Source organism: Prinia subflava, chromosome 30 (assembly GCF_021018805.1).
Source record: "Prinia subflava isolate CZ2003 ecotype Zambia chromosome 30, Cam_Psub_1.2, whole genome shotgun sequence".
Classification (NCBI taxonomy): Eukaryota; Metazoa; Chordata; class Aves; order Passeriformes; family Cisticolidae; genus Prinia; species Prinia subflava.
In genome coordinates, this window is record NC_086276.1 from 1,433,454 (window position 1) to 1,459,296 (window position 25,843).

The 25,843-nt window shown below is 53.5% G+C and overlaps 2 protein-coding genes across 2 annotated transcripts in view; both read left to right on the forward strand.

Moving 5' to 3' along the window:
- The window catches only part of LOC134562689 (zinc finger protein 850-like), a 182,442-nt gene that overhangs the window by 45,514 nt on the left and 111,085 nt on the right, over positions 1 to 25,843 (forward strand). The window contains exon 4 of the mRNA XM_063420194.1: positions 19,032 to 19,038. Within this exon, the coding sequence (XP_063276264.1) occupies positions 19,032 to 19,038 (7 nt within the window). The remainder of the gene's footprint in view (positions 1 to 19,031; positions 19,039 to 25,843) is intronic.
- LOC134562740 (serine/threonine-protein kinase pim-1-like) overlaps positions 1 to 25,843 on the forward strand; it is a 218,966-nt gene that overhangs the window by 20,145 nt on the left and 172,978 nt on the right. The window lies entirely within an intron of this gene.

The window sequence follows — 25,843 nt, forward strand, 5'->3', positions numbered from 1 at the left end:
CCTGTGATGCTTCTTGATGCTAAGCCAAGTCCATCTGCACAGGAAATGCTTTTGACCCTCTTCTGGAAAAAGGGAAGTTTTTATCTTAAAATGTTCAGTTCCTGGAGTTTTTTCCTATTTTCACCTATTTGAATTGCCTTGACATCAAAATACTGCCAGCTGACGTTCCGAACTGGCTGGTCTGTGTTTGTGTGCACAGAGCAAAGGTGCCACACCGTGTCCGTTTCCCGGGTGTCTGTCAATGTCCATTTACACAGAGGGCTGAAGGGGGGGCTCTGCCTGGTCTGTGCGGCTCCGGGGCTGGGGCTGGGCTGGCAGGGGCCGCAGATGGCGCTGGGAGGCACAGCCTGAGCCCAGCCGCCATCTTGTGTGTGTCTGCCTCAGCCCCAGCCGCCATCTTGTGTGTGTCTGCCTCAGGCCCAGCCACCATCTTGTGTGTGGCTGCCTCAGCCCCAGCCACCATCTTGTGTGTGGCTGCCTCAGGCCCAGCCGCCATCTTGTGTGTGGCTGCCTCAGCCCCAGCCGCCATCTTGTGCATTGACCTAGTCCAACTCTGAAGCGAATGTGTTCCTGTTTTGTCAGCTGTAAGGATACACACCAAAAACACCAACGCCAGCAGGACTTTCTAAAGGGAATGGCATGGGTTTGGCTCAAAGCAGCCTGTCCTAACTTGTCACTGTCCTTTGTCCATGAACAGTGGCAGCTGCACCTCCTGTACTTCTGCTCCTTCCTGGGCATCTCCCTGGCTGCCCTCATGGCCAATGGCCTCATCATCAGGCCATAGCCTGCGGCCACCTTCTGCACACCGTCATGTTCTTCTTCCTGCTCAAGCTGGCCCTCAGCAACCTGGGCTCCATCTGCAGCACTGTCCCCAAAGCCTGGCACAATTCCCTCTGGGACACCAGGCACATCTCCTACACAGGATGTGCTGCTCAAGTTTTCCTCTTTATTTTTCTTATGTCAGTAGAGTATTTCCTGCTGACCATCATGTATTATGACCGCTACGTGTCCATCTGCAAAACCCTAAACTACAGGACCCTCCTGGGCAGCAGAGCTTGTGCCCACATGGCAGCAGCTGCCTGGCCCAGAGCCTTTCTCAATGCTCTCATGCAAACGACCAATACATTTTCCCTGCCCCTGTGCCAGGGCAATGCCCTGGGCCAGTTCTTCTATGAAATCCCCCCATCCTCAAGCTCTCCTGCTCCAAATCCTATCTCAGGGAACTTGGGCTCATTGCAGTTAGTACCTGTTCTGTATTTGGTTGTTTTGTGTTCATTGTTTTCTCCTATGTGCAGATCATCAGGGCTATGCTGAGGGTCCCCTCTGAGCAGGGAGGGCACAAAGCCTTTTCCACCTGCCTCCCTCACCTGGCCGTGGTCTCTCTGTTCCTCAGCACTGCAGTGTTTGCCTACCTGAAGCCCCCCTGCATCTTCTTCCTATCCCTGGATCTGGCCCTGTCAGTTCTGTACTTGGTGGTGCCTCCAGCCCTGAATCCCCTCATCTACAGCCTGAGGGACCAGGAGCTCAAGGCTGCAGTGTGAAGAATGATGTCTGGATGGTTTCAGCAACATTAAAGTGCTGGCCAATTTCTGCAAATCCCTTATACTAAAAGTCGTCTTTGATACTTCCCGTTGGTTTCTTTTGGAGGTTCTTTTTCTCTGTTTTAATTTTTAAATATTGTCCACAAAGAAATGTCATTATTTGTGCCATTTCTCATTTTGTTTCCCTGCACCTTCCCAGTGGCCACAGACTGTGTCAATGAGGGGCTGTGCTCTTGGTGGCTTTAAAGGAACTCAAGGATCTCCCAGCCAAGTTTTCTGCAGAGATGCCCCTTTGGTTCCCTTCTCTGGGGCTGCAGCAGCAATGTCTGTGTGCAGAGCTGGGGGCAGATCAGTGCTGGCCCAGCAGCTGTGCCCAGCAGCAGCAGCAGCACTTGGTGTTGCCAGTGCTGCTGCCGTGGCCCTGCCCCGCTGCCCTCCTGGCCCTGCTGTTGCTGTAGGGCCTGAGTGCTCTCGGGGCCGGGCACAGGGCTGGGGGTGGCAGTGCCGGGGCTGCAGCAGGGACAGGCCATGGGAACTGCTGGGACAGTGCTGACGCCTCAGGGCAGGGCCTGGGGGCTGCAGGCTCCTTGCCCAGGCTCTCTCCAGAACACACCCAGGCCAATACTCAGCAGAGAAAAGCCCCATGAGCAGTCTCAGGTTGGCCGTGGGCAGGCTGGGGGCAAACAGCATGGCTGGGGCTCTGCAGGGACCCTAGGGAAGACGGGAAGGAGCAGCAGAGCAGGGGCTGATCCATCCCCACTGCGCTGGACACCCCAGGGCAGCGTCCCAGAGCGTCCTCATGCACCTGCCAACAACATCCCCCCTCTTCAGCCCTGGCCTCTCCCCCAGCTCACACAGGTGCCGCATCCTTGCAGGCACAGACACGGCAGCACTGCCTCAGGAGCCCCTGTTTGCACTGCACAGAGCAAGCGTCAGCACCCCCATGGTGTTGGTGTGGGGAGATGAACCTGAGTGAGCACAAATGCCATCAGCCTCCGAGGCCTGGAGGGGCTGGAGAACAGGAGAGAAACTACTCCGGTTGGTGGTGGCCTCTGAAGTCAGCCAGAAAGTTTGTTCCCAACAGCTGGGAGTTTCCTGTCCCACTGCAGACTTTGTTGCTCAGAGCCAGGGCACCCCCAAACTGCCCGGAGAATTTCCTTTGCTTTCCCTTGGCTTTCTTTACTCTTCCTGGTAAAAATGTCTTCCTATTGCCCACCCCTGTTCCCTACCCTGCAAACAGCCCATCCCTGGTTGCCCTTTCCTCCCTGGCCCCACTCCCCATTTCAGTTCCTGACCTGGCACCATGGGAACGTCCCTTGGGGAGCAGGATCATCCTCCAAGTGCTTCAGGAATTGTCTGCAGGCTCCTGCAGTGCCTCCTGCTGCTCCCTTGCCAGAGGCACTGCGGGCCAGGGGGGCACATCTGGGCTGCTGTGTCTGGCTGTGGGGCTCCCTGTTGTGGGCAATGAGGAGGGGCTGCAGAGGCTCTGCAGGACTGACAGGATGGGCTTTGGGGATGTGAGGTGAACATGAGGGACCTGGGCTACTGGACCTTTTGAAAAGGAGGTCCAAGGCTCATCCTGCAGCTGCTGAAAGGGTGGTTTCAGAGAATCACAGAATCAGCAAGGCTGGAAAAGACCTTGGACATCATCAAGTCCAACCTGTGCCCTGATATCACCTTGTCTCCCCTGAGCCTCCTCCAGGATAAACAAGCCCAGCTCCCTCAGCTGCTCCTCACAGGCCTTGTGTTCCAGACCCCTCACCAGCCTTGCTGCCCTTCTCTGGACACGCTCCAGCCCCTCCATGTCCTTCCTGAATTGGGGGACAAACTGGACACAGCCCTTGAGGTTCTGTCCAAGCAGTGCCCAGCACAGGGGAAGAATCACTGCCCTGGTCCTGCTGGCCACACTGCTCCTGATCCATGGGAGTGCCAGGGATGGTGTGAGGGAAATGCTGGGGAGGGTGTGGGGACAAAATGTGATTGATTGTCAGCCATGAAGGGTCTTGACGGATCCAAACTCCAGGAATTGTGAACCAGGCTCAGCTTTTCAAAGATTCCTTTTGACTGGGTTTATCTTCATCCCCCAGATTCAGGATCACCATAACATTTTCAAGTTTTGCTCTGCATCATCAGCCTGCCCTGACTCTGCTCAGCGTTTCACAAATGGACAAGACAATGGATCTTGTGCTAAGCTTCCTTTCAAACAGCAACACCGGGGTCAGCATGACAGAAAAGAAGGAAAAAGAAAGAAAATATTCACCAGTTGGAAGAGAGACAGCATCCCACCATCTTCTCCTCCACTGGTATTATTTTGTACATTTAGAGACAACCCTGGCTGTAAAGCTGCCATCTCTCAGTCCCTGTTGCTGTTTGCTACCACTCAGCCCGGACTGCCACTGATCTGCCTGCCTGCTGTGCATGTGGGGCTGGGGATGCTCAGCCTGCAAAGAGAGGGCCATGGGGAGGCCTCAGTGCAGCTGTGCAGGGCTGGAAGGGTCCCCCAGGAAAGATGGGCACAGAGTGTTCAGCAGGGCCTGTGCAGAGAGGGCAAGGGGGGATGGCTTTCAAGGGCAGGAGGTGGACTGGAGGTGGGAGTGGAAGGTTCAGGAAGATGTTCTTTTGCACTGAGGCTGCTGAGGCACTGGGCCAGGCTGTGCACACAGGCTGTGGATACCCTATCCTTGGCAACAGCCAAGGCCAGGTGGGAACAGGGCTCTGAGCAACAGGGTGTGGGCAAGATTGCTCAGGTTGACACAAGATGATCTTCAGGCTCCTGCCCAAGCCCAGGCCCTCAGGGCTTCTAACATTCTCTGGTTGCCAGTGTCCACTTGATGGCCAGCCTGGACTCCTGGCAGCTGGGATGTCACAGTGCATGTTCCAAGTGGAACTGGCAGCACCCAGCAAACAGCACAACACAACCAGTGGCCCTTGTGTCAGCCCAGCCTTCACCCTGCTCCAAGAGCACTGCTGGCACCCTTCTTGTCCCGTGCCCCCTGATAACCCCGTCAGGCCTGTGAACTCCCTATTGCCTGGCTTTTGCCATCCATCCCTGCAGGATGTTCACTTTTCTCGTGAGGAAGGTATGGTGCCATTGCAGGGAGGTGGACACCCCTGGACGTCCTGGCTCGGCTGGAGCTGTGTGAGGGTGGTGTGGAACAGGGACCCCACAATGACGTTTTGCTACCTCTGCAGGCTGCAGCCATCCTGAAAGCTGCCTATTTTCTGCATTTTGCCAACTGTTTCTGCAGCTGGATGCTCATAGTTGTCCCAATGGAGGTACAGTGCCATTCCATGGAGGTGGACACCCATGGACATCCTGGCTGGGCTGGACCTGTGTGGGGATGGTGTGGGACAGGGACTCCACTCTGAGGTTTTGCTATCTCTGCAGGTTGTCACAGATGGAGAGGAAGACATGGATGTGGATTTACAGAAGAATACAGAGCAAGACATGGAGGTGGAGGAAGAAGGGAGCAGAGTTGAAGAGATGGAAGTGGATATAGAAGAGGAAAGAGTGGAAGACATGGATATAGATGTAGAGCTTGAGACAGAAGAGGACATGGAGGCTGACAAAGATGAGAGCGGAGAGGAAGATATGGAGGTGGATATGGAAGAGGAGACAGAGGAAGATATGGAGGTGGACATAGAAGACCAGATTGAAGATATGGAGATTGATGATAATGATGAGGAGGAGGCCATGGTGTTGGGATGAAGAGCGTGCCAGCAACAGAACAGGCATGTGCTCCCCACAGGCAGAGTGGGTCCCTTGCTGCCAGGCTGGGGCTGGGCTGGGTGCTCCCTGCTCAGGGACACGGTGCCCAAGGCACTGGATCCTGGTGGCCATCCCTGGCCTGCCCTGGGCTTGCTTGGGCCCACACAAGCCCCGTCCCAGCTGGGGCACAGCCCTCAGCCCCAGGCAGGCTCAGTTGTGGCAGCAGAGACCCCCTGTGCCAGCCTGTGCCAGCCTGGGAGCACCTGGAACAGCCCTGGTGCCTGACTTGAACTTGCTTTTCTTCCAGGTCTCAGCAAGTTCCCGGAAATACACCATCCTTCTGTATATACGTTTTGAAGTTTGTTGTTGTATTCAGGATATAGGATTTAGAGTTTGTTCTCTTTAGAATACATGTTTTAGAATTTGTTTTTATCTCCTGTAAATGCGTTTCCTAAGTCTTTGTTAGATTTGTTCTTATGTAAATACGTTCTACAGATTGTTGCTGTTACAAATATTCTTACAATGTAAACGTGTTCTGTAGTTCATGTTTGTTGCTGTTGTTCTGTAAATAAACAATCTCTGTTTTTCACCACCCAGGTCTCTCTGCATTTGCTTTGGGCACAGGCAGCATTTCCAAAGGGGTGGTCTCCACTTGGTGCAGGTTGCCAGGGCTGGAGGTGCCTGGGGGAGCTGGCACAGCCAGCCCAGGAGTGGAGGTCCCTGTGCACAGAGGGCTCCCCCTGACAGAGGTCACCCTCTGCTTGCCCTTTCTCGGGACACCCTTGGCGTGTGCAGGGCCAAATCCCCGTGGGCCCTGTGCCATGGGATGCCAGGAGGGAGCAGGGCTGAGCCTGCCTGGTCCTGCAGAGCCTCAACCATTTCTCTTCCCTGGGCAGCCCCAGGGCTCCCGAGGCTGCACTGGGCTGTGGGCAAGCCCTGCTCCTGGGCACCCTGAGGGGCTGCAGCCAGCCTGGAGGGAGCTGCAGCACAGGGGCCTCTGGCCTGCATGCACCAAGATTGCCTTTGCAAACCCCTCTGGCACCACACTCTGCCACAAGCACAACAAGAACTGATCCTCCCAGGGAAAGGCATGACCTTCACTGGCACCAGTTTGTCCCTTGCACTTTCTAGCACAGCAAAGGTCAGCGCTTGTCATCCCTGTTCTGCACTCCCTGCCTGGGCACCCAAACATCTGAACCCTCCAGAACATCTTGAATTAGCACCAACCTGCAGAGAGCTACGGGGGGAGAACCCAACCACACAGAGAAATCCTTGACATTGAGAGTCTGGGGCAGAGCTGAAACTCAAGTATTTTAATGGCAAGAGAGAGGCTTTGTATTGCTGAATTCATTCTCCAAGGATAACAATCATGAAAGCTTTCGGTCTCCTCACCTGCCAAAAAGGTGTATTGCCGAGGTTTCCTTCTGGGTTATGACGGATTTTTATGAACCTGTTCAGAACTCTGATGCTGTTATTTCCTAAGGTGTAGAGATGATATTTCCAAGCCAGCTGAGCTCAGCACTCAGCTTGTGCAACACACAGAATTTCCAGAGCCAGACATGCAGGCCGTGCAAACTGATCCTTTTTCAACCCTGTGTAAAAATCATTCTTAGGACGGCACTGATGGAGCACACATTTCTCAGCTGTCCCTTCTATCCAGCTCTCCCAGTCACTTCACACACTTCACTCCAAGCACTTTCTGACAGAGCTCAGCAGCACATGGCATTTAATCCTGCTTTTTCTTCACCTTCTCCTGAGCTCTCTCCACACACGGTGTGTGGGCTCTGCAGCAGCATCAAGGTGTCACCTCCCTGACACTGAGGGTCACGTCACAACTTTTCACCAAAAGCAGCAAAGCAATGATTCCCACTGGCTCCCACACGGCTTTTGGGCACTTGGGGTGGCTGCAGCTCCAGCACCAGCCCTGGTGCACAGGAATTCCAGGAGGAGATCCACAGAAGGAATCAGCCATTGACAGAGAAAAACAGCAGCTTGCACTGCCCCAATCCCCACAGCACTGCAGACTGGGGGAACCCAGCCTCTGCATTTACACTTTGGCCTCTGTGCCTCACTTTTGCTCTCACTAAAGTCCCCCCAGTTTCCCTCATGCTCAGATTCCAAGATCATTCAAAGCAGCATTAGGAGCAGGGATAGATGATGGGAACGGTCCCAAGGCTTGACCAAATTTCTCTTCTCAGGCCTGACAAGTGCAGGCAAGGAGAGAGGAAAAGCCTGCCTGAAAGAGGTGTGCAATCAAAGCAGTAATCAATTTTCGGTCTAATGACAGAAACTGAAGGTGTTCTCAATGTTCAGAACAAGATCAGCAGCTCCAGGCACAGGAGGGATGCGACAAAAAGCAGAAAAATCCTGAATGTTTCACTTAGTAACAAACCCCTGTGAAATGGATCCCAGCACATCATCTCACAACAGGAGGAAAGGACACAGCAAGAAACGACTGATGTGGAGAATTCATCTCATCATATCCTGTGGACTCTCTACCCTTTTCCACCTCATTCCTGGATGGAAAGGGGCTGCAGGGATGTGGGGTCTGTGCTTGGGAGCAGCAAATCCCAGTGTTGAGCTGGCAGAGTGTGAGGGGTGGAAAACTGAGCTCTTGCACATGCAGTGTTTGTGTTGTTGGAAGTCTTAAATCCCACCTCTCTGGTGGCATGAAATGGGTGCTACTAATCCAATTTCTAAACTATCAGGCATCAAGCTGACACTATTTAGGACTTTTTTTAAAACAGGCAATTTAGTCAAATCTCAGCCCCTTTCCATTCTCTCTCTTCCACAGTTCATGACAGAAGAAAGGACAGAAAGAGCGTTTTGGCAACAATGCTTGCAGAACTCTACAAATAATATAAAAACTGCCCTGCCACACTCTCAGCTGTTACAGCCCTAGAGAGTATTGACAGTCTTTGCTCACAGAGCCACAATTCTGCTGAGATTTCTACCACACCACAGGACAGTCATTTTTTGTTTTTCTCCTGGAAATATCTCCAGCACTTCTGGGAAGCAAGGCAAACACGAGCCTCTTTTAATGGCCTTTGTCTTGGTTTGAAAGACAGATATCTGCTAGGAAGGGGGCAGGACCTCCCTAGAGATGGAGAATTCGAATCCCCTCCCTCCAAATTATTCTAAGTTAAAAATTTAAAGGAGCTTTCAGGCAGAGGTATGGGGATAGGAATAACAGTTCTTTACTAGTATATATGACAAACAAAACAACCAACAAACAAAAACTACACCATTAATAATAAACAGAACCAAGAACCTTGAGGGCTTTCTTTCACAAAAACCCCGGGGCAGTTTTATCTCGGTGCCCTGCAGGACTCCAAGAGGCCGAATTGGAGGAGGAAAGTCCCAGGCTGGTGGATGAGATGAGGAGCTCTGTGCTGGTAGCTGGAGCAGCAGGGGTGTCCTGGCAGGGCTGGGTAGTGCAGGGCTACAGAGCAGCAGGAGAGCCTCAAAACTCTGAAGAAGCAGCAGCAGGGGTAGCTGGGTGAGGGGGGGGGGGGGTGCGAAGGCTGGAGAAAGCCAGCTCAGGATTCCTGGGTACACGAGCAGATGACAGTAGATTTCCCAGGAGGTGGCAGAGTGATGGTCGTGAACTCTTCCTGCAGCGAGGGGCAGCTTGAGTTCTCCTCGATGCTGAGAGCAAGAGTGAGTTCCCCTCCCCCAGCTCTTTCTCTTTACCTTTCCCAAAGCTCGTCATCTCTCCCCTCTCAGGGACACTCCCAGAGACTCAAAAACAATAGGTGTAGCCTTGTGTTGCCATGTTCTTCAACTACTCTCTTTGTTCTGGCTAGGTACTGTCATTAGGGTTTCTTGGAAACTTATGGGAAAAAATTCTGCAAGTGAAAAAGAGGCAAATCTAACCCCCAACAGGGAGCTATAGAAACTCACTTTAAGTGAAGAAGTGAAGAAAATGCAGTAACAGACTCCCTTCAAAATGTAGTTGAAATTGTGCAAAATGAAAACCATTTGGTATAAGACAAAAATTATTTGCTATAGGCTGCTTTGGGAGATGAATATTCTAAAAACTTAGAGAATGCTGACTTCCCAAAAAAGGCAGAGGAAAAGGAAACACCTCACATTAATCAGATTTACCCCCAGAAAGAACAAGTGTTAGTAAAATATTGTGGGCAACTCTGCTGCCCTAGCATGAGACCTTTAGTTGAAACAGAATACAATTTTATTAATGATTAAGATTCTGACTCACATATAACCACTAAAGAAATCCCAGACACCACCACTGAATTATCTAAGTTAAAAAGAGCGTACTCACATCTCCCTCACTAGTCGGAGACAGAATGTGTTTTCCGAGTATATCTCAGCAATGGAGATCAAATTAAATTGACAGAACAAGAAGCCAGTGGGTATTGGAGACATGAAGTTTTCTTAAGTACCAGAGACAAGCATAACCCATGGTCCCTGACTCAATGCACAGCTTACTGGGCAAGGGGGATTAGCTCCTTGGAAAGTGGAGACACTTTACTTGGTAGTCCCAAACAGCCCCTGGAAAACATTCACAAAGCTGCCTGCTTGCAAATGTGTGCTGCTTTGAAAGCAAAACCAGTGAGACTCCAAGTCAGAAATACAATTTAATAGAGACAGAACAAACAACAAGAAAGATAAAAATAACATAAAAAAAAAAATAAGATAAATGCAACAGTACACAGGACACTGACAGAGTCAGAATGCAAACCTGGCACCCTGTTGCTCAGGCTGTTGGAAGCAGCCCACACTGAGTCCTCCCACAGTGACAGTTGTGGCTCCGTTGAAGTAGAGATGATCCTCAAGAAAGGGTCCAGTCATCCTCTGGGAATCCAGTGCAAACAGGCTCCCTTGGTGTTTGGGGTTGCTGGTTTTATCCCGGTGGAAAGGCTTTGGCTCCTCCCACTGGGTGGAGCATCTCACAATGGAATGAGGTCATGTTATCAGTCATGTGAGAGGCCTTCAATGGCCCATTCACAGGTGATATCCCTCGGAGGAGGATGGGTGGAGGAAGAGATAAGAAGGCCCTGCCTTATCTGGTGTCATCAGGTGTCCCATTAACAGAGGGCATCCACCCTCTTTCCACCCCTAGAGTTACAAAAGATAAGGAACAATATCTCCCAACCGACTTCAGCAGATGAAAATAGAATACACATTTTTGGTTACAATTCTCAACCCAAGACACTGCTTTAAAACCCACACAAAATAGCCTAAAATCACACTTAAGTCTCCCAAGTTGGTGTAAAATCAACACTGAAAATAGATGGTTTGGCTTACAATCACCCAAAGGGACCTAAAGCCCCCCCTAAAACCCAACAGATTTGGCCTAAAAATCACCCAAACCATGCTAAACCCCACCCAATGGGCCTAGAATCATCCAAAAGGATCTAAAATCCACCTTGACACTGACCAGCTTTTCTTAAAATCAGTCAAATGGGACAAAACCCCACAAAATTTGGCCTAAAATCAGACAAAGGGGTCTAAAATCCACACTTAAAGCCTCGAAAACCCAAACTAAACCTGCCCAGTTTGGTCTACAATCACCCAAATGGACCAAAAGTCATCCAAAGGGATCTAAAATCCACCCGAAAACCCACCAGATTTGGCCTAAAAGCATCCAAAGCTGTACAAAATCCACCCTAAGCTTGCCCAGTTTGGCCTAAAATCCCCCAAACTGGCCTAAAATCTCTGGGACCGGGACTGAGACCAAGACCACGATCAGCACCAGAACCGGCACCAGCACCAAGACTGAGACCGACACCGGATCTGAGACTGGCACTGAGAGCGGCGCCGCTCTGGGACCGGCACCGAGACCAAGACTGGGACCAGAACCGACACCACAACAGAGACCGGCACTGCACTGGCACCAGGACTAGGACCGAGACCGTAACCAGCACCAGAACTGGCACTGGGACCAAGACTGAGACCAAGACCAACACCGGAACCAGCACCGAGACTGGCACCGCCCAGGGACTGGGACTGAGACTGAGACTGGCACTGGGAGCACTGCGGGACCAAGAGCGGCACCGGTACCGGCACTGGGACCGGGACTGTGCTGAGACCGAGACTGAGACTGGGACTGAGACTGGGATGGAAATTGGCAAAAAGGGCTCAAAAGTCACAGAAAATGCCGCTAAGAGTCCAAAAATACTCCAAAAGTGACAGAAAATGCTCCAAGATGCTGTGAGATTGGGGAGAGCCCAGAGGGACACAGAATTCCCAAGAATTAAAAAACATCCCCCAAAATTTGCATTAAAAAGCAAAATTATATAAAACAAGAACTGAAAGAAGCCTCAAAGTGGCTCAAAAGAGAAAAATAAACCTGAAAATGCCTCCAAAAATTCCAATATTATTCTCAGAGTAGCCTGAATTTATCAAGTTCCCAAAAAGTCACAAAAAATTTCCCCCAAACACCAACAAAAACCACCCAAAAAAGAAAAAAATAGAACAACCAAACCCTTAAGATGCCCAGAAATATATTAAAAAGTATCACCAAAATCCCCAAATCTCAAAAATTCCCTAAAAAACTCCCAAACTCTTTAGAATTCCAAAAGCATCCCCACAAAGCCCCCAAATGTCAGCAAAAACCACCCTTAAAAATGAAAAAAAAAATTGCAAAAAAACCCACCAAAAAACCAAAAACCAACAAAATGAAAACACCAAAATTTCCTAAAAATACTTTAAAAATAAAAAAAATACAAAATCCCTCCAACCCCCAAGAAGTCCCAAAATCCCTGAAAATTCCCAGAATTTCCTACACTTGCTTTCAATGAAGTTGTGCAGCAGGCAGGACTTGCCATTTACAGCACTGCTGATCACCAAGAACTTGAAGAGGAAATCTGGGAAAAAAATTCCCAAACTTCCTATGCTTGGACCCAAAATTCCCTCAAAATCCTCTCTAGAGAGCCAAAGGTTCCCAAGTTTCGACCCAAATTTCCCAAAAGATCCTTTTGGGGACCCCAAATTCCAAAGTTTGGACCCAAAATCTCCTCTGGGGACTGCAAAACTCCCACAATTCCCCTCTAGAGATCCCCAAATGCGCACGTTTGTACCCAAAATGCTCCAAATTCCTGCGTTTGGACCCAAAATTCCCAATAGAGGCCCCAAAATTCAAACAATTTCCCAATAGAAAACCCAAAATTGCCCCATTTGAATCCCAAGAATTCCCTGAACAGAGCCCAAAATTCCCAAAATATTCCCTTGAAGTACCCCAGAATTCCCCTACTGAGATCCCGAGACCTCCCTCAGACCCCCAGATACCCCTGGACCCTCTATAGGCTACCCCAGAACCTCTACAGAGCCCCTATAGATGCGCCAAAGACCCCCCCAAATCCCCCATAGAGACCCTCGGATCCCCTACAGGGATCCCCAGACCCTACTCAAATCTTCTATAGGGATCCCCAGACCCCCCTCAGCCCTCTAAAGACCCCCCATAGATCCCCTATAGACCCCTCAGACCTCCATTAGAGACTCTCAGCCCCCTCACAGGGATCCAAAGACACCCCCAGACCTCTCCGCACCCGCTACAGGCTCACACAGGCCCCTATAGACCCTCCAGTTAGCCAAAAGGCCACCCAGACCCCCCAAATCCCCTACAGAGACCCCCAGACCCCATTTAGGGATGCCCAGACACATTTTATGGACCCCTCCGGACCCTCTGTAGACCCCTCAGACCCCGAGAGATCCCCTGTAAGCCCCCAAGCCCCCTTTAGGCACAGCCAGAACACCCTAAAACCCCAATAGATCCCCAAAAATGCCTTATAGAGTCCTCTACATCCCCTGTAGACATGGCACTACATCCCCTAAAGGGACTCCCAGGACCCCCCAGACCCCTATAGATCCCCTATAGATCCCCCATACCTATCCTTGGGTTTCCAGCCCCATTCTGGAGGTGCCCAGGCCTATTCTGGCATTGCCCAGCTCCATTCTGGAGGTCTCAGCAGCATCCCAGGGATGCCCAGCCCGATTGTGCAGGTGCCCATTGCGATTCTTTGCTCCCAGCCCCATTGTGGGGGTGCCCAGGCCCATTCCGGGGGTCCCAGCCCCACTTTTGGGGTGCCCAGCCCCATTCCGGGGGTCCCAGCCCCACTTTTGGGGTGCCTGGGCTCATTGCTTGGAGGGCTCCATGAGGGGCGGGGCTCGGGGCCGGGGGCGGTGTCAGGGCGGGGGGGAGGGGCCGTTGCCAGCCTGGGATTTGGGCTGAGTTGGGCTGGGATTGGGGCCGAGGGGGGCTCAGAGCTGGCACTGGGGCCAGCGCTGGCTGTGGGCTGGGGGTTAGGGCTGGCTCGGGGGGGGGCAGTGGCTCTGGGGCTGGCCTGGGGCTGAGGCTGATGGTGGTGATGGGCTCAGGGCAGGAACTGGGGCTGAGTTTGGCAGCTGGAGCCGAACCTGTGACTGCAGTGCGGGCTGGGTCTGGGCTGGAGGAGGGAGCTCGGGCTGAATTTGGGGTGGGTGCTGGGGCCGGGAACTGCTCCACCAGTGGTGTCCGTGTCCCTGGCCAGCCCACAGAGGCGGGGACGATGCTTGGGTGGTGGTTGGAGGTGACTTTGTGAATGAGGGAGCGTGGCCGGGCAGCTCCCTTGGCGTTCTTGCCGGACAGCGGCTCTGGAGCAGGGCGATCCCCTCGTGGCTGGAGAATGCAGTGAGGAGAGGGAGAGGAGCCTGGCAAGGGGCTTCAAAGTCAGCAGCGTGGGCAACTGGGGGGCTCTTCTGGCTTTCAGCACCCTCCTGCCCTAGAGAGGGAATCCTCCGGGATTCTGGGCCTGTGCGGGGCTCTTTCCCTCGTCCTGCTCTTGTGGGGCTCCCCAGGATGAGAATGCGGCCATGGTTTGGCTTGGAAGGCACCTTCAAGCCCACCCAGTGCCACCCCTGCCGTGGCAGGGACACCTCCCACTGTCCCGGGCTGCTCCGAGCCCCGTCCAGCCGTGTCCCAAGGCAGCAGCCAGGCAGAAATCCGCTGGCCTTGGCGGGGCTGTCAGCTCCTCTGACACCAGGGTGACGACAGATTCCATCAATTCCAGAGTATTCCATGGCGTGAGAGTGCCGGGCCATGGAATGTCCTGGAAGCCAGGCTGTCCTGGGACACAGCAGGGCCTGCTGGAGCCCAGGGCAGCGCTGTGACACCAGGGCACCTGAGGACACTCAGTGTCCCTGGTGACACAGCAGGGCCTGGCAAAAGCAAATCTGGGCCAGAACGTTTGCTGCGGTGTTCAAAGTTTGATTTCCACCAATTTTCTTTTGGCTGGTGCCCAGGGATGCGGAGGGGTCTCCATCCCTGTGGGTGTGGGAAATGCTGGTGGGAGCCAGGGGCCAGGCTTTGGGCCTGATCTTTTTGGGCCTTAGAGATCTGAGCTTGCTGGTAGCTCCTAACTCCTTTCCCAAGGGAAAAGTTTCTTAGGAAAGCTTCTTCCCAAAACAATCTCGGCAAAACACCTATCCTTTCTAAAACCAACCTTTCTCCAGGTTTCGTGTTGCTTTCCTGCTTCTCAGAGAAAAAACATTTTGGCCCTTTCTCTACTTTGACCAGTGGCATTGGGGAGGTGTCACTCTTGTTCACCCATGGTGGTAAGTCTGTACGGGAACACCTTCCAAAAGGAGACAATTCAGGGGGGTTTTTATGCCTTTTGCCTTCTGAAATAGTCGCAGTCTTTGCTCTTTTGTTGGTGTCCTGCAGCGACACCGGGGGCTCTCTGTCCCTCTCCCTGCGGGGCAAGCTCGGGGGCTGGAGTCTCTGTTGCAGATCCCTGTTCCAGGATTGGCTTTTGGCTGAGATTCAAATGATTGTTGGATGTGTGGTGTTGAAATAACTGCCGTGAGGATGTAGATTTGATGGTTTTGCTCAGTCCTAGCGGTGGGACAGCCGATCTAGAGTCACGCTTGCAATTGAAGTGTCTGTGTGGTTGGGATAACATCCAGTGAAGGTGTGAGGACAACCCTGCCGTTGATGTGCCAAAGGATGTGTTATAAATGCCAATACAATATTCCAATTAAAATAATAATTTGGTTTATTAATAAAAATCGAATCACAGAATTTCTATAACCCACCAACAGCGGAGAAACTTGACAGAGTTTTTCCCGGGAAAATGCCAAGGGTGAACCGTGAGATACAGGGTCTGGCAGCCTGCTATCTCCCCCAACGGTTCACAAATTTGCCCGGTTCGGGGCTTGGTTTTTATACACTTTATTCTGCCCTCAGCAATAGTTCCCCATATTTCCCATTGTTTCCCGACTAACTATACAAATTCAGGAGTTTCCCCGAGCAGGCAGAAAAGAGTTCTTTTCTCAGTTCATATGTTAATGTCCAGTTTCTATGGATCCTTATGGTTGATGAATGATCAAGATATGGATGATGTTGCTTGATAGTCTGTGAAGGTGGCAACCAAGGTGTGAGTTGCTGTGCCACCTTATCTTGATGGGTCTCTTCCCGGTACTTGAGAAGGCTGCAGGCTTTCCCGAAAATCCTTTGTTCCTTTCTGAATGGAGGCGCCTGCTTTTTCAGGGTTGTTAGTTTCACCATCTGCTACAAGGTCTCCTAAAACATAGACTTTTACCCAATACAAATTTATACAGTTTTATACTTTTCCAATTTACCGTAAGAACCAGAATTAATCATTTCACATTTTTCACAGATGGGCACCTGCGCCTGAGGAAAGCGTGGAGCACAGCCCGAGCTGGAAGCGATGGTGGAGGCACAGCCGAGAAACAGGCGTGCTCTAAGGAGGCAGAGGCAAGGAGGGACCCTGCTAAACAGCTCCTGGAATGTGGAAAGGAGTTGGTAGAAGAGTTTGAATATGCAGGAGAGTGATGCAATGGAAAGGGTATTTCAAGAATGTCTGTGAGATAGCAGGTGAGCACTTGGCCGAATGCCCAGTCATGGCAGATGGGCCAAGGTACCAGGTGGAGCCTATGAACCCTTTGCTTTCTGTCTCCTACTGGTCTTAATTTGTGTTTAAGTCAAGCTCTTTTTAATTTTACCAGGCAAGTGAAGCTCGTTTTTCACAGTCTCCATCTCTGGTAGCAGGGGACACGCGGAGGCGTCTCTGTCCCTCTCAGTGATGGACTGAGGGCCCCGAGCATCCGCCGGTGTGACAGGGACAGAGACCCCCCCCCAGGCCTGAGCATTGCCGCCAGGAGAGGACTGGAGCCCCCCCAGGAGTGCGCAGGGAGGAGAGGGAGGGAGACAAGGCCGGGCCATGCGTGCTCCTGGCCCCGCCTGAGGCCCGGGGCTCTCCGTGCTCCTGTGCCATGGGGAGGGCGGGGGCTCTGGGGTTTGTTTGCATCGCCAAGGACTCGTTGGGCAAGCAAAGACCAGGCAGAGCATTTGAAGTGATTTTTGCCAATTTTATTTGAAAATACCTTTGATTTCAATTTTTTTATTTTATTTTTTAAAATTCTGTTTTATTTTTATTTGGGTTCTTTTTTGGTCTTATTAATTTTATTTATTTGGCAGCCCGGGGCGATGGCCAAAGCCCTCTGGTTTGCAGGGGCCGACACGGTCCCTGTGTTGCCCGGCGGCCCTCGGTCCCTGCCTTTGCAGAGCCGGGGCTGGTGCCGGTGCCGCTCCCATTGGGAGGGGCGGGTGGAGGTCCCCGAGAAGGGCGGCGGCGAGAAGCGGCACATCGGCGCATCCCCCCTTCCTCCCTCCCTCGCAGACAGCCCCACACAAGCGCCCCGTGCCATCCTCTGGCCCCGGTGGACACTCTGCTGCTCTTTGTGGTCCTTGCCCTGGGCCGTGGCCCCAAGAGGACGCTCCGGCAGATGTCAGTGGCCAGCCATGGCTGGCGCCATCGTCCTGGCCCCGGGGCACGCTCGGGCCGGTGTCCATCCCTCCCCCTGCACATCCCACCACAGGATGGGGCGCAGACACGCGGACGGCGCTCCCACTTCCCTCCCACCCGCACCCTTCCCCCTTGGCCAGGCCACTGACCACACAGGGTTGGCCGCAGGCTGCGCAGGGTTGGCCACTGTTTGCCAGCTGTGCCAGGTTGGCCCCTGGTCACACAGGGTTGGCCGTTGGTCGCTTGCCGTGGAGGGTTGGCCCCTGGCCACACAGGGTTGGCCGCTAGCTGCTGGTTGCACAGGGTTGGCCGATGGCAGTGCACGGTTGGCCTCTGGCCATGCAGGATTGGCCACTGGCAGTTGGCCGCTGACCGGGCAGGTTTGGCCCCTGGCCACTCAGGGTTGGCCGCTTGCCGTGCAGGGTTGGCCGCCGGCCGCACAGGGTTGGCCGTTGGCCACTGACTGCGCAGCATTGGCCGCTAGCCATGCAGCGTTGGCCTCTGACCGCGCAGGTTTGGCCCCTGGCCACTCAGGTTTTGCTGCTTGCCATGCAGGGTTGGCCTCTGGCCACGCAGGGTTGGCCGTTGGCCGCTTGCCATGGAGGGTTGGCCGTTGGCCACTGACCGCGTAGGGTTGGCCCCTGGCCACGCAGGGTTGGCCGCTTGTCACGCGGGGTTGGCTGTTGGCTGCTGGCCGCGCAGGGCTGGTCGCTAGCCGCGAAGGGTTGGCCGCTGGTTGATGGCCGCTGGACGCGCAGGGTTGGCTGCTGGCTGCGCCGCGTTTGCCGCTGGCTGCGCAGTGTTGGCCGCTAGCCGCACAGGGTTGGCTGTTGGCTGCTGGCCACGCAGGGTTGGCCGCTGGCCGCACAGGGTTGGACGCTGGACGCTGGCCACGCAGGGCTGGCTGCTGGCCACGCAGGGTTGGCTGCTGGTCGATGGCTGCTGGCCGCGCCGGCTGGGCCGCTGGCCACGCAGGGTTGGCCACTGGCCGTGCCGGGTTGGCTGCTGGCAGCGCTAGTTTGGCCGCTGGCGGCGCAGGGTCTAACCCAGGGTTCCAGCGCCGCTCCCATGGCAGGACCCTGCCAGGAGACCTGCGGGTGCTCACGCCCCTTTTATACTCGAGGCAAGCCCCGCCCTCTCCCCGACAGCCAATGGCAGCTCAGTGACGTTCTCGGCGTCAGACACCGAGCGGCCGGGCCCTTTGTGATGTCACAATGGGGGCGGGGAGCCAGCGAGACAGAGCCATCTGATTGGTCGCTGCAGCAGGTGTTACTGCTGGCATTGTGCACGGCAGCTCTGATTGGTTCATTCCATGCTGAGGGTGGGGTAAGGCGGGGAGCGAGTGCGGGGGGTCCCAGCCCCATTGTGGGGGTCCCGCTCTCATGCTGGGCATGCCCAGGCCCATTCTGGGGCTTCTCGAGCCCATTCTGGGGGTCCCAGCCCCACTTTTGGGGTGCCTGGGCTCATTGCTTGGAGGGCTCCATGAGGGGCGAGGCTCGGGGCCGGGGGCGGTGTCAGGGCGGGGGGGAGGGGCCGTTGCCAGCCTGGGATTTGGGCTGAGTTGGGCTGGGATTGGGGCCGAGGGGGGCTCAGAGCTGGCACTGGGGCCAGCGCTGGCTGTGGGCTGGGGGTTAGGGCTGGACCATCCACATTGTGCCAAGGAAACTGGAACCACAGGGAGTGGGCAATTGGTCTTGTACTGGGAGCAGCCACTCCCCTCTCTCGCCCATCCTGCTCCTGCAGCCCCAGGCTAAATGGGCCTCTAGTCATTCAAAATGATCTAAAATCCACCGTAATCCACTTTAAAACTGCGCACGTTATTTGACATTCACCCAAATGGGACTAAACCCCACCAGATTTGGCCTAAAATCAAACACATCTGCTTAAAGTCCACACTAAGCATGCCCAGTTTGGCCTAAAATCACCCAAATGAGCCCAGAAGCTCTGGGAGTGTGTCCTGGTTTGAGGGGAAGTGAGTTTTTTTCAAGAGGTTGTAGTCAAACCAATCAGGGGTCAGGTTTGAATGTTGGCACTTTCAGTGGCCACTGAAGTGTTAGACATGCCTCCGAGGACACAAGGGGTTAAAAGCAAGGACTCTCAGAGGGTCTGCCTCTTTTGGGTTTGGTTTCAGCAGGGAAACATCTCCTCTCCCCTGCTCAGCTTTAGGCTGAGTTGGGGGAGGGGAGCCACGTGGCTGAGCTGAGGAGAATCACGCGGCCAGACTGAAGTAAGCTGGGCCCAGGGGCGGGAAGAGAGTGGACAAGACTGGAGCTGAGCTGGCCCCATCCAGGATGGAGGGGTGGAAAACTGTGGAGGTGCCTTCCATCCCCCTCCCGCCCCCCTCCCAGAGAAGATGCCCAGCCACCTGTGGGAGTTGCAGAGTGCCTGAGCCCTCACCCTGCCGAGAACCAGAAACTGTTAACCCTTTCTTGGCAGAAGGAAACTTTTTCCCAGACATTGATTCTCATGGCTAGTAGTTTCAGAAGAGAAAGAAAAAACAGCCTAGGGCCGAAATGATAAAGTCAGAAGATGAAAAGAACCCTAGATGGGCAAAGAATGAGAGGCGTAGCTTTCTGAGCTGGACTTTTCTTGCACAATGTTAGCCATAGACTGAACTCAAGTCTCTTTTAACCATAAACTGCATTTGAGTAGATACAGCCGCCTTTGCTTTTGCTACGGTGACTGGCACTTTAAGAGTAGACCGAGCAGCGAAGAGAGGGGGAGGGTGTGGTGGTGCCCTCTGCCCTCAAGGGAGACCTGCTCTTGGAACCCTCAGGCCCAAGAGAAAAATGGGGAGAGCTCGGCATGCAAGCATCTTTAAAAGAGCCCTATATGCAGCTTTAGTCCATAGACAGTAGTGAGAGCACTGGACACAGAAAAGAGAGAGTCACCCTGGCAGACTTGTCCGGGCAGTGCCACAGGTGACATGGAAACCCATAAGGGGTGGACCCGTGTTTTCTAAGGAGCAGTCTGTGGTGCGAGAGAGGCTCCTCTCTCCCTTGCTGAATTGAAGATTAGTTTTTTGAGTAGTGATTGATTTAAAACCCAAAGGTTTGGTCTATGGAGGGTAACGTGTGGGGGGTGGAAATTGGGGTGGAGAAGAAATGTTCTGGGAAGTTTTCATTTCTGTTTTTGTGTGTGTTTAGAGTTTTCCTTTCTATTTCCTTTCCTATGTAATGTAATAAAGTTTTGTTCTCTGTTTTCAAGTTTTAAGCCTGCTCTGCTCTGTTCTTGACCACATCTCACAGTAGCTCATTAAGAAAAACTTACACTCATGAGTGCATTAACATCTGGCCAGTGCTAACCCATGACAGTCCTCCAGCCTGGGACTGCACAGAGCGGGACCATCGGGAACCATGCTACAGGAGCATCCAGAGTGGGATGATGGGACTGGGCCCTTGTAGGACTGGGATTGTCTGGGTTGGGATCACATGGACTGGGGTTGCACAGACTGGGATTGTACAGACTGGGATCACATGTCCTGCAATTTCACAGGCTGGCACCATCTGGATCAGAACCACACAGACTGGGATTGCACAAATTGGGATCATCCAGACTGGCATGGCTGCACCAGAACGATGCGAACCGAGGTGGTCCTGCCCAGCCCAGGGCTCCCTCCCAGTCCCTCCCAGTCCTTAACTGGGCTGCAACCAGAACTGCCCGGAGCAAATGTGGAAGTCCTGGAGCGATCCCAGAGCCGAACCCGGTGCTCGTTCCAGCCTCGGTCTCAGTCTCGGTCCTGGAGCGGTGCCAGTCTTGGTGCCAGTGACAGTTCCAGTTCTGGTTTCAATCCCGGTCCCAGTCTCTGTCTCAGTGCAGACTCAGTCCCAGTGCTGGTACTGGTACCAGTCTTGGTCCCAGAGTGCTCCCAGTGCCAATCTCAAGTTTGGTCCTGGAGCGGTGCCAGTGTTGGTGCTGGTTCTGGCACTGGTCTTGGTCTCAGTCTTGGTCCCAGTGCCAGTTCTGGTGCCGGTTACGGTCTCAGTCCTAGTCCTGGTGCCAGTGCAGTGCCACTCTCAGTTCTGGTGTCGATTCTGGTCCCAGTCTTGGTCTCAATGCCCATCCCAGAGCGCTGCCGCTCTTGGTGCCAGTCTCAGATCCGGTGTCGGTCTCAGTCTTGGTGCTGGGTCTGGTTCTGGTGCTCATCTTTGTCTCGCTCTCAGTAGCACTCCCAGAGCTTTTGGGTTCATTTGGGTGATTTTAGGCCAAACTGGGCAGGCTTAGTGTGGACTTTAAGCAGATGTGTTTGATTTTAGGCCAAATCTGGTGGGGTTTAGTCCCATTTGGGTGAATTTCAAATAACATGCGCAGTTTTAAGGTGGATTTTAGATCTTTTTGTATGACTTGACACCCATTTAGTTGATTTTAAGCCAAACCAGGTAGTTTTAGGGTTTATTATACACCAATTTGGAAGATTTATGTGTGACTTGAAGCCATTTTGTGTGTGTTTTAAACCAGTTTGAGAAATTTATGATCCGTTTTAGTGGTTTTTGACCCATTTGGATGATTTTAATGCCATTTCTCTGATTTTAGGCCAAACCATGTGGTTTTAGGCTGGTTTTTACTTCCCTTGGGGTGATTTTAGTCCACATTGAAGGGATATGATGCTTCCTTGCATGATTCAAGGCCCAACCTGATCAGTTTTCATGTGGATTTCAGGCCCCTTAGGAGAATTTGAGGCCTTTGTGGGTGATTTTAGGACGAATCGGACCCTTTTAGGACCGTGCATCCCCAGTTCTTGGTCTGTTGTATGCACCTACGAGAGAATCCTGGCAGACATCCCAGCCCAGTCAGGCCAGAGCTCCTGTGCTGTGGTTTTAGGATCCTTTGGGGGTTTCAGCCTCTGTCCTTGTTCGACAGTCCTGAGACAGATGAGGGATCTTGGGGCCGTGTCTTACAGGGGGATGTTTGGAGCTCACAGGACTCCAAAGCCAAGCCAGAGACGACCCTTGGGGGGACATCAGGGGCTTCCCAAGAGGTGTTTTTGGGGGTCCTAGTGGCAGCAGAGACCCGATAGGGGCGGGGGAGCACAGGGTTTAGAGAGCTCTGGGAGAGCCTCAGCTTCCTTAAGCGAGACCCTGGAAAGAGGAGAGCCCCGGAAGCGGGGACCCCGAGAGGAGGGGGGGAGCCCTGGGATTGCCGGGACCATGGTGGGGGGCGCTGGGGCTGAAGGGGCGGGATGGGCAGGAAAGGGGAGTGGCTGCTCCCAGTACAAGACCAATTGCCCACTCCCTGTGGTTCCAGTTTCCTTGGCACAATGTGGATGGTCCAGCCCTAACCCCCAGCCCACAGCCAGCGCTGGCCCCAGTGCCAGCTCTGAGCCCCCCTCGGCCCCAATCCCAGCCCAACTCAGCCCAAATCCCAGGCTGGCAACGGCCCCTCCCCCCCGCCCTGACACCGCCCCCGGCCCCGAGCCTCGCCCCTCATGGAGCCCTCCAAGCAATGAGCCCAGGCACCCCAAAAGTGGGGCTGGGACCCCCGGAATGGGCTCGAGAAGCCCCAGAATGGGCCTGGGCATGCCCAGCATGGGAGCGGGACCCCCACAATGGGGCTGGGACCCCCGCACCCACTCCCTGCCTTACCCCACCCTCAGCATGGAACGAACCAATCAGCGCCGCCGTGCACAATGCCAGCAGTAACACCTGCCGCAGCGACCAATCAGATGGCTCTGTCTCGCTGGCTCCACGCCCCCATTGTGACATCACAAAGGGCCCGGCCACTCGGTGCCTGACGCCGAGAACGTCACTGAGCTGCCATTGGCTGTCGGGGAGAGGGCGGGGCTTGCCTTGAGTATAAAAGGGGCGTGAGCACCCGCAGGTGTCCTGGCAGGGTCCTGCCATGGGAGCGGCGCTGGAGCCCTGGGTTCGACCCTGTGCGGCCAGCGGCCAACCCTGCGCGGCCAGCGGCCGGCCAAGGGGGAAGAGGGCAGGTGGGCGGGAGGGAGGTGGGACTATCTTGTCGTGGGGTGTGCAGGGGGAGGGATGGACACCGGCCCGAGCGTGCCCCGGGGCCAGGACGATGGCGCCAGCCGTGGCTGGCCACTGACATCTGCCGGAGCGTCCTCCTGGGGCCACGGCCCAGGGCAAGGACCGCAGAGAGCGGCAGAGTGTCCGCCGGGGCCAGAGGATGGCACGGGGCACTTGTGTTGGGATGTCTGCGAGGGAGGGAGGGAGGAAGGGGGGATGCGCCGATGCGCCGCTTCTCACCGCCGCCATTCTCAGGGACCTGCGCCTGCCCCTCCCAATGGGAGCGGCACCGGCACCAGCCCCGGCTCTGCAAAGGCAGGGACCGAGGGCCGCCGGGCCACACAGGGACCGTGTCGGCCCCTGCAAACCAGAGGGCTTTGGCCATCGCCCCGGCCTGCCAAATAAATAAAATAAAATGAATAAAATTATAAGACAAAAAAACCCCAAATAAAAATAAAACAAAATTTAAAAAAATAAAAAAAAAAATTGAAATCAAAGGTATTTTCAAATAAAATTGGCAAAAATCACTTCAAATGCTCTGACTGGTCTTTGCTTGCCCAACGAGTCCTTGGCAACGCAAACAAACCCCAAAGCCCCCGCCCTCCCCATGGCACAGGAGCACGGAGAGCCCCGGGCCTCAGGCGGGGCCAGGAGCACGCATGGCCCGGCCTTGTCTCCCTCCCTCTCCTCCCTGCACACTCCTGGGGGGGCTCCAGTCCTCTCCTGGCGGCAATGCTCGGGCCTGGGGGGGTCTCTGTCCCTGTCACACCGGGGGATGCTCGGGGCCCTCAGCCCAGCGCTGAGAGGGACAGAGACGCCTCCGCGTGTCCCCTGCTACCAGAGATGGAGACTGTGAAAAACAAGCTTCACTTGCCTGGTAAAATTAAAAAGAGCTTGAATTAAACACAAATTAAGACCAGTAGGAGACAGAAAGCAAAGGGTTCATAGGCTCCACCTGGTACCTTGGCCCATCTGCCTTGACTGGGCATTCGGCCAAGTGCTCACCTGCTATCTCACAGACATTCTTGATATACCCTTTCCATTGCATCACTCTCCTGCATATTCAAACTCTTCTACCAACTCCTTTCCACATTCCAGGAGCTGTTTAGCCTGGTCCCTCCTTGCCTCTGCCTCCTTAGAGCACGCCTGTTTCTCGGCTGCGCCTCCACCACCGCTTCCAGCTCGGGCTGTGTTCCACGCCTTCCTCAGGCGCAGGTGCCCATCCTTTGGCACATCAACGGCAGGCTCCTCCTCACACCTTCACTGGATGTTATCCCAACTGTAATAAACGCCAATCACTCGCTTTTGGGATTTTCGGAAATTTAATAAAAATAAAAAATTGTTATAAAAAATAATAATACAAATACAATAATAAAAGTTAAACGATTTAGAGTAGGACAATTTATGAGACAATAAGAACAAAGGGAGCGGCCCGGGCCGGGTCTCCTCCCATCTAGACAAAAGCTAGCTAGGAAAGAAGGCAAGGAAAAGAGAGAAATCTCTCTCTTTTTGAGGATCCTCTTCATGACTATGCATATTTTATTTAAAACAAGTAATTTCAGCTGGTTCTTGTCACAAAAGCTTTCTGTTAATTTCCAGGCGCCTGTAAGTCTGTTGGTCCTTGAAGAGGTTTCTTTTCTGTTGATAAGGAAGGCCATAAATTCTTCTTCACTAGAAAATTTAAAGTCTCTGCAACCGTTATCTCTGTGCAAAGAATTCTTCGTTATTTTCTCTCTTTCTTGAGCTAAAAAGAATATCACACACACATAGATTCTAAAGCTTAATGTTAATTACAAAACTACATTCAATATATTAGTCAAATGTTAATACAGCATAACTTTTCTACCTAGCATATCACATATAGTAAATATCTGCATAGAGCCACACAATATGTCTTTTTCACACCAATCACACAGACACTTCAATTGCAAGCATGGCTCTAGATCGGCTGTCCCACCACTAGGACTGAGCAAAACCATCAAATCTACATCCTCACGGCAGAGTTATTTCAACACCACACATCTAAAAATCGTTTCAATCTCGGCCAAAAGCCAATCCTGGAACAGGGATCTGGAACAGAGACTCCAGCCCCCGAGCGTGCCCTGCAGGGAGAGGGACAGAGATCCCCCGGTGTCGCTGCAGGACACCAACAAAAGAGCAAAGACTGCGACTATTTCAGAAGGCAAAAGGCATAAAAACCCCCTTGAATTGTCTCATGTTAGAAGGTGTTCCCGTACAGACTTAACACCATGGGTGAAAAAGAGTGACACCTCCCCAGTGCCACTGGGCAAAGTAGAGAAAGGGCCAAAATGTTTTTTCTCTGAGAAGCAGAAAAGCAACACATCACCTGGAGAAAGATTGTTTTTGGAAAGGATAGGTGTTTTGCCAAGATTGTTTTGGGAAGAAGCTTTCCTAAGAAACTTTTCCCTCGGGAAAGGAGTTAGGAGCTACCAGCAAGCTCAGATCTCTAAGGCCCAAAAAGATCAGGCCCAAAGCCTGGCCCCCCGCTCCCACAAGCATTTCCCACACCCACAGGGATGGAGACCCCTCCAGCATCCCTGGGCACCAGCCAAAAGAAAATTGGTGGAAATCAAACTTTGAACACCGCAGCAAACGCTCTGGCCCAGATTTGCTTTTGCCAGGCCCCGCTGTGTCACCAGGGACACTGAGTGTCCTCAGGTGCCCTGGTGTCACAGCGCTGCCCTGGGCTCCAGCAGGCCCTGCTGTGTCCCAGGACAGCCTGGCTTCCAGGACATTCCATGGCCCAGCGCTCTCACGCCATGGAATTCTCTGGAATTGATGGAATCTGTCGTCATCCCGGCATCAGAGGAGCTGACAGCCCCGGGCAGGCCAGCG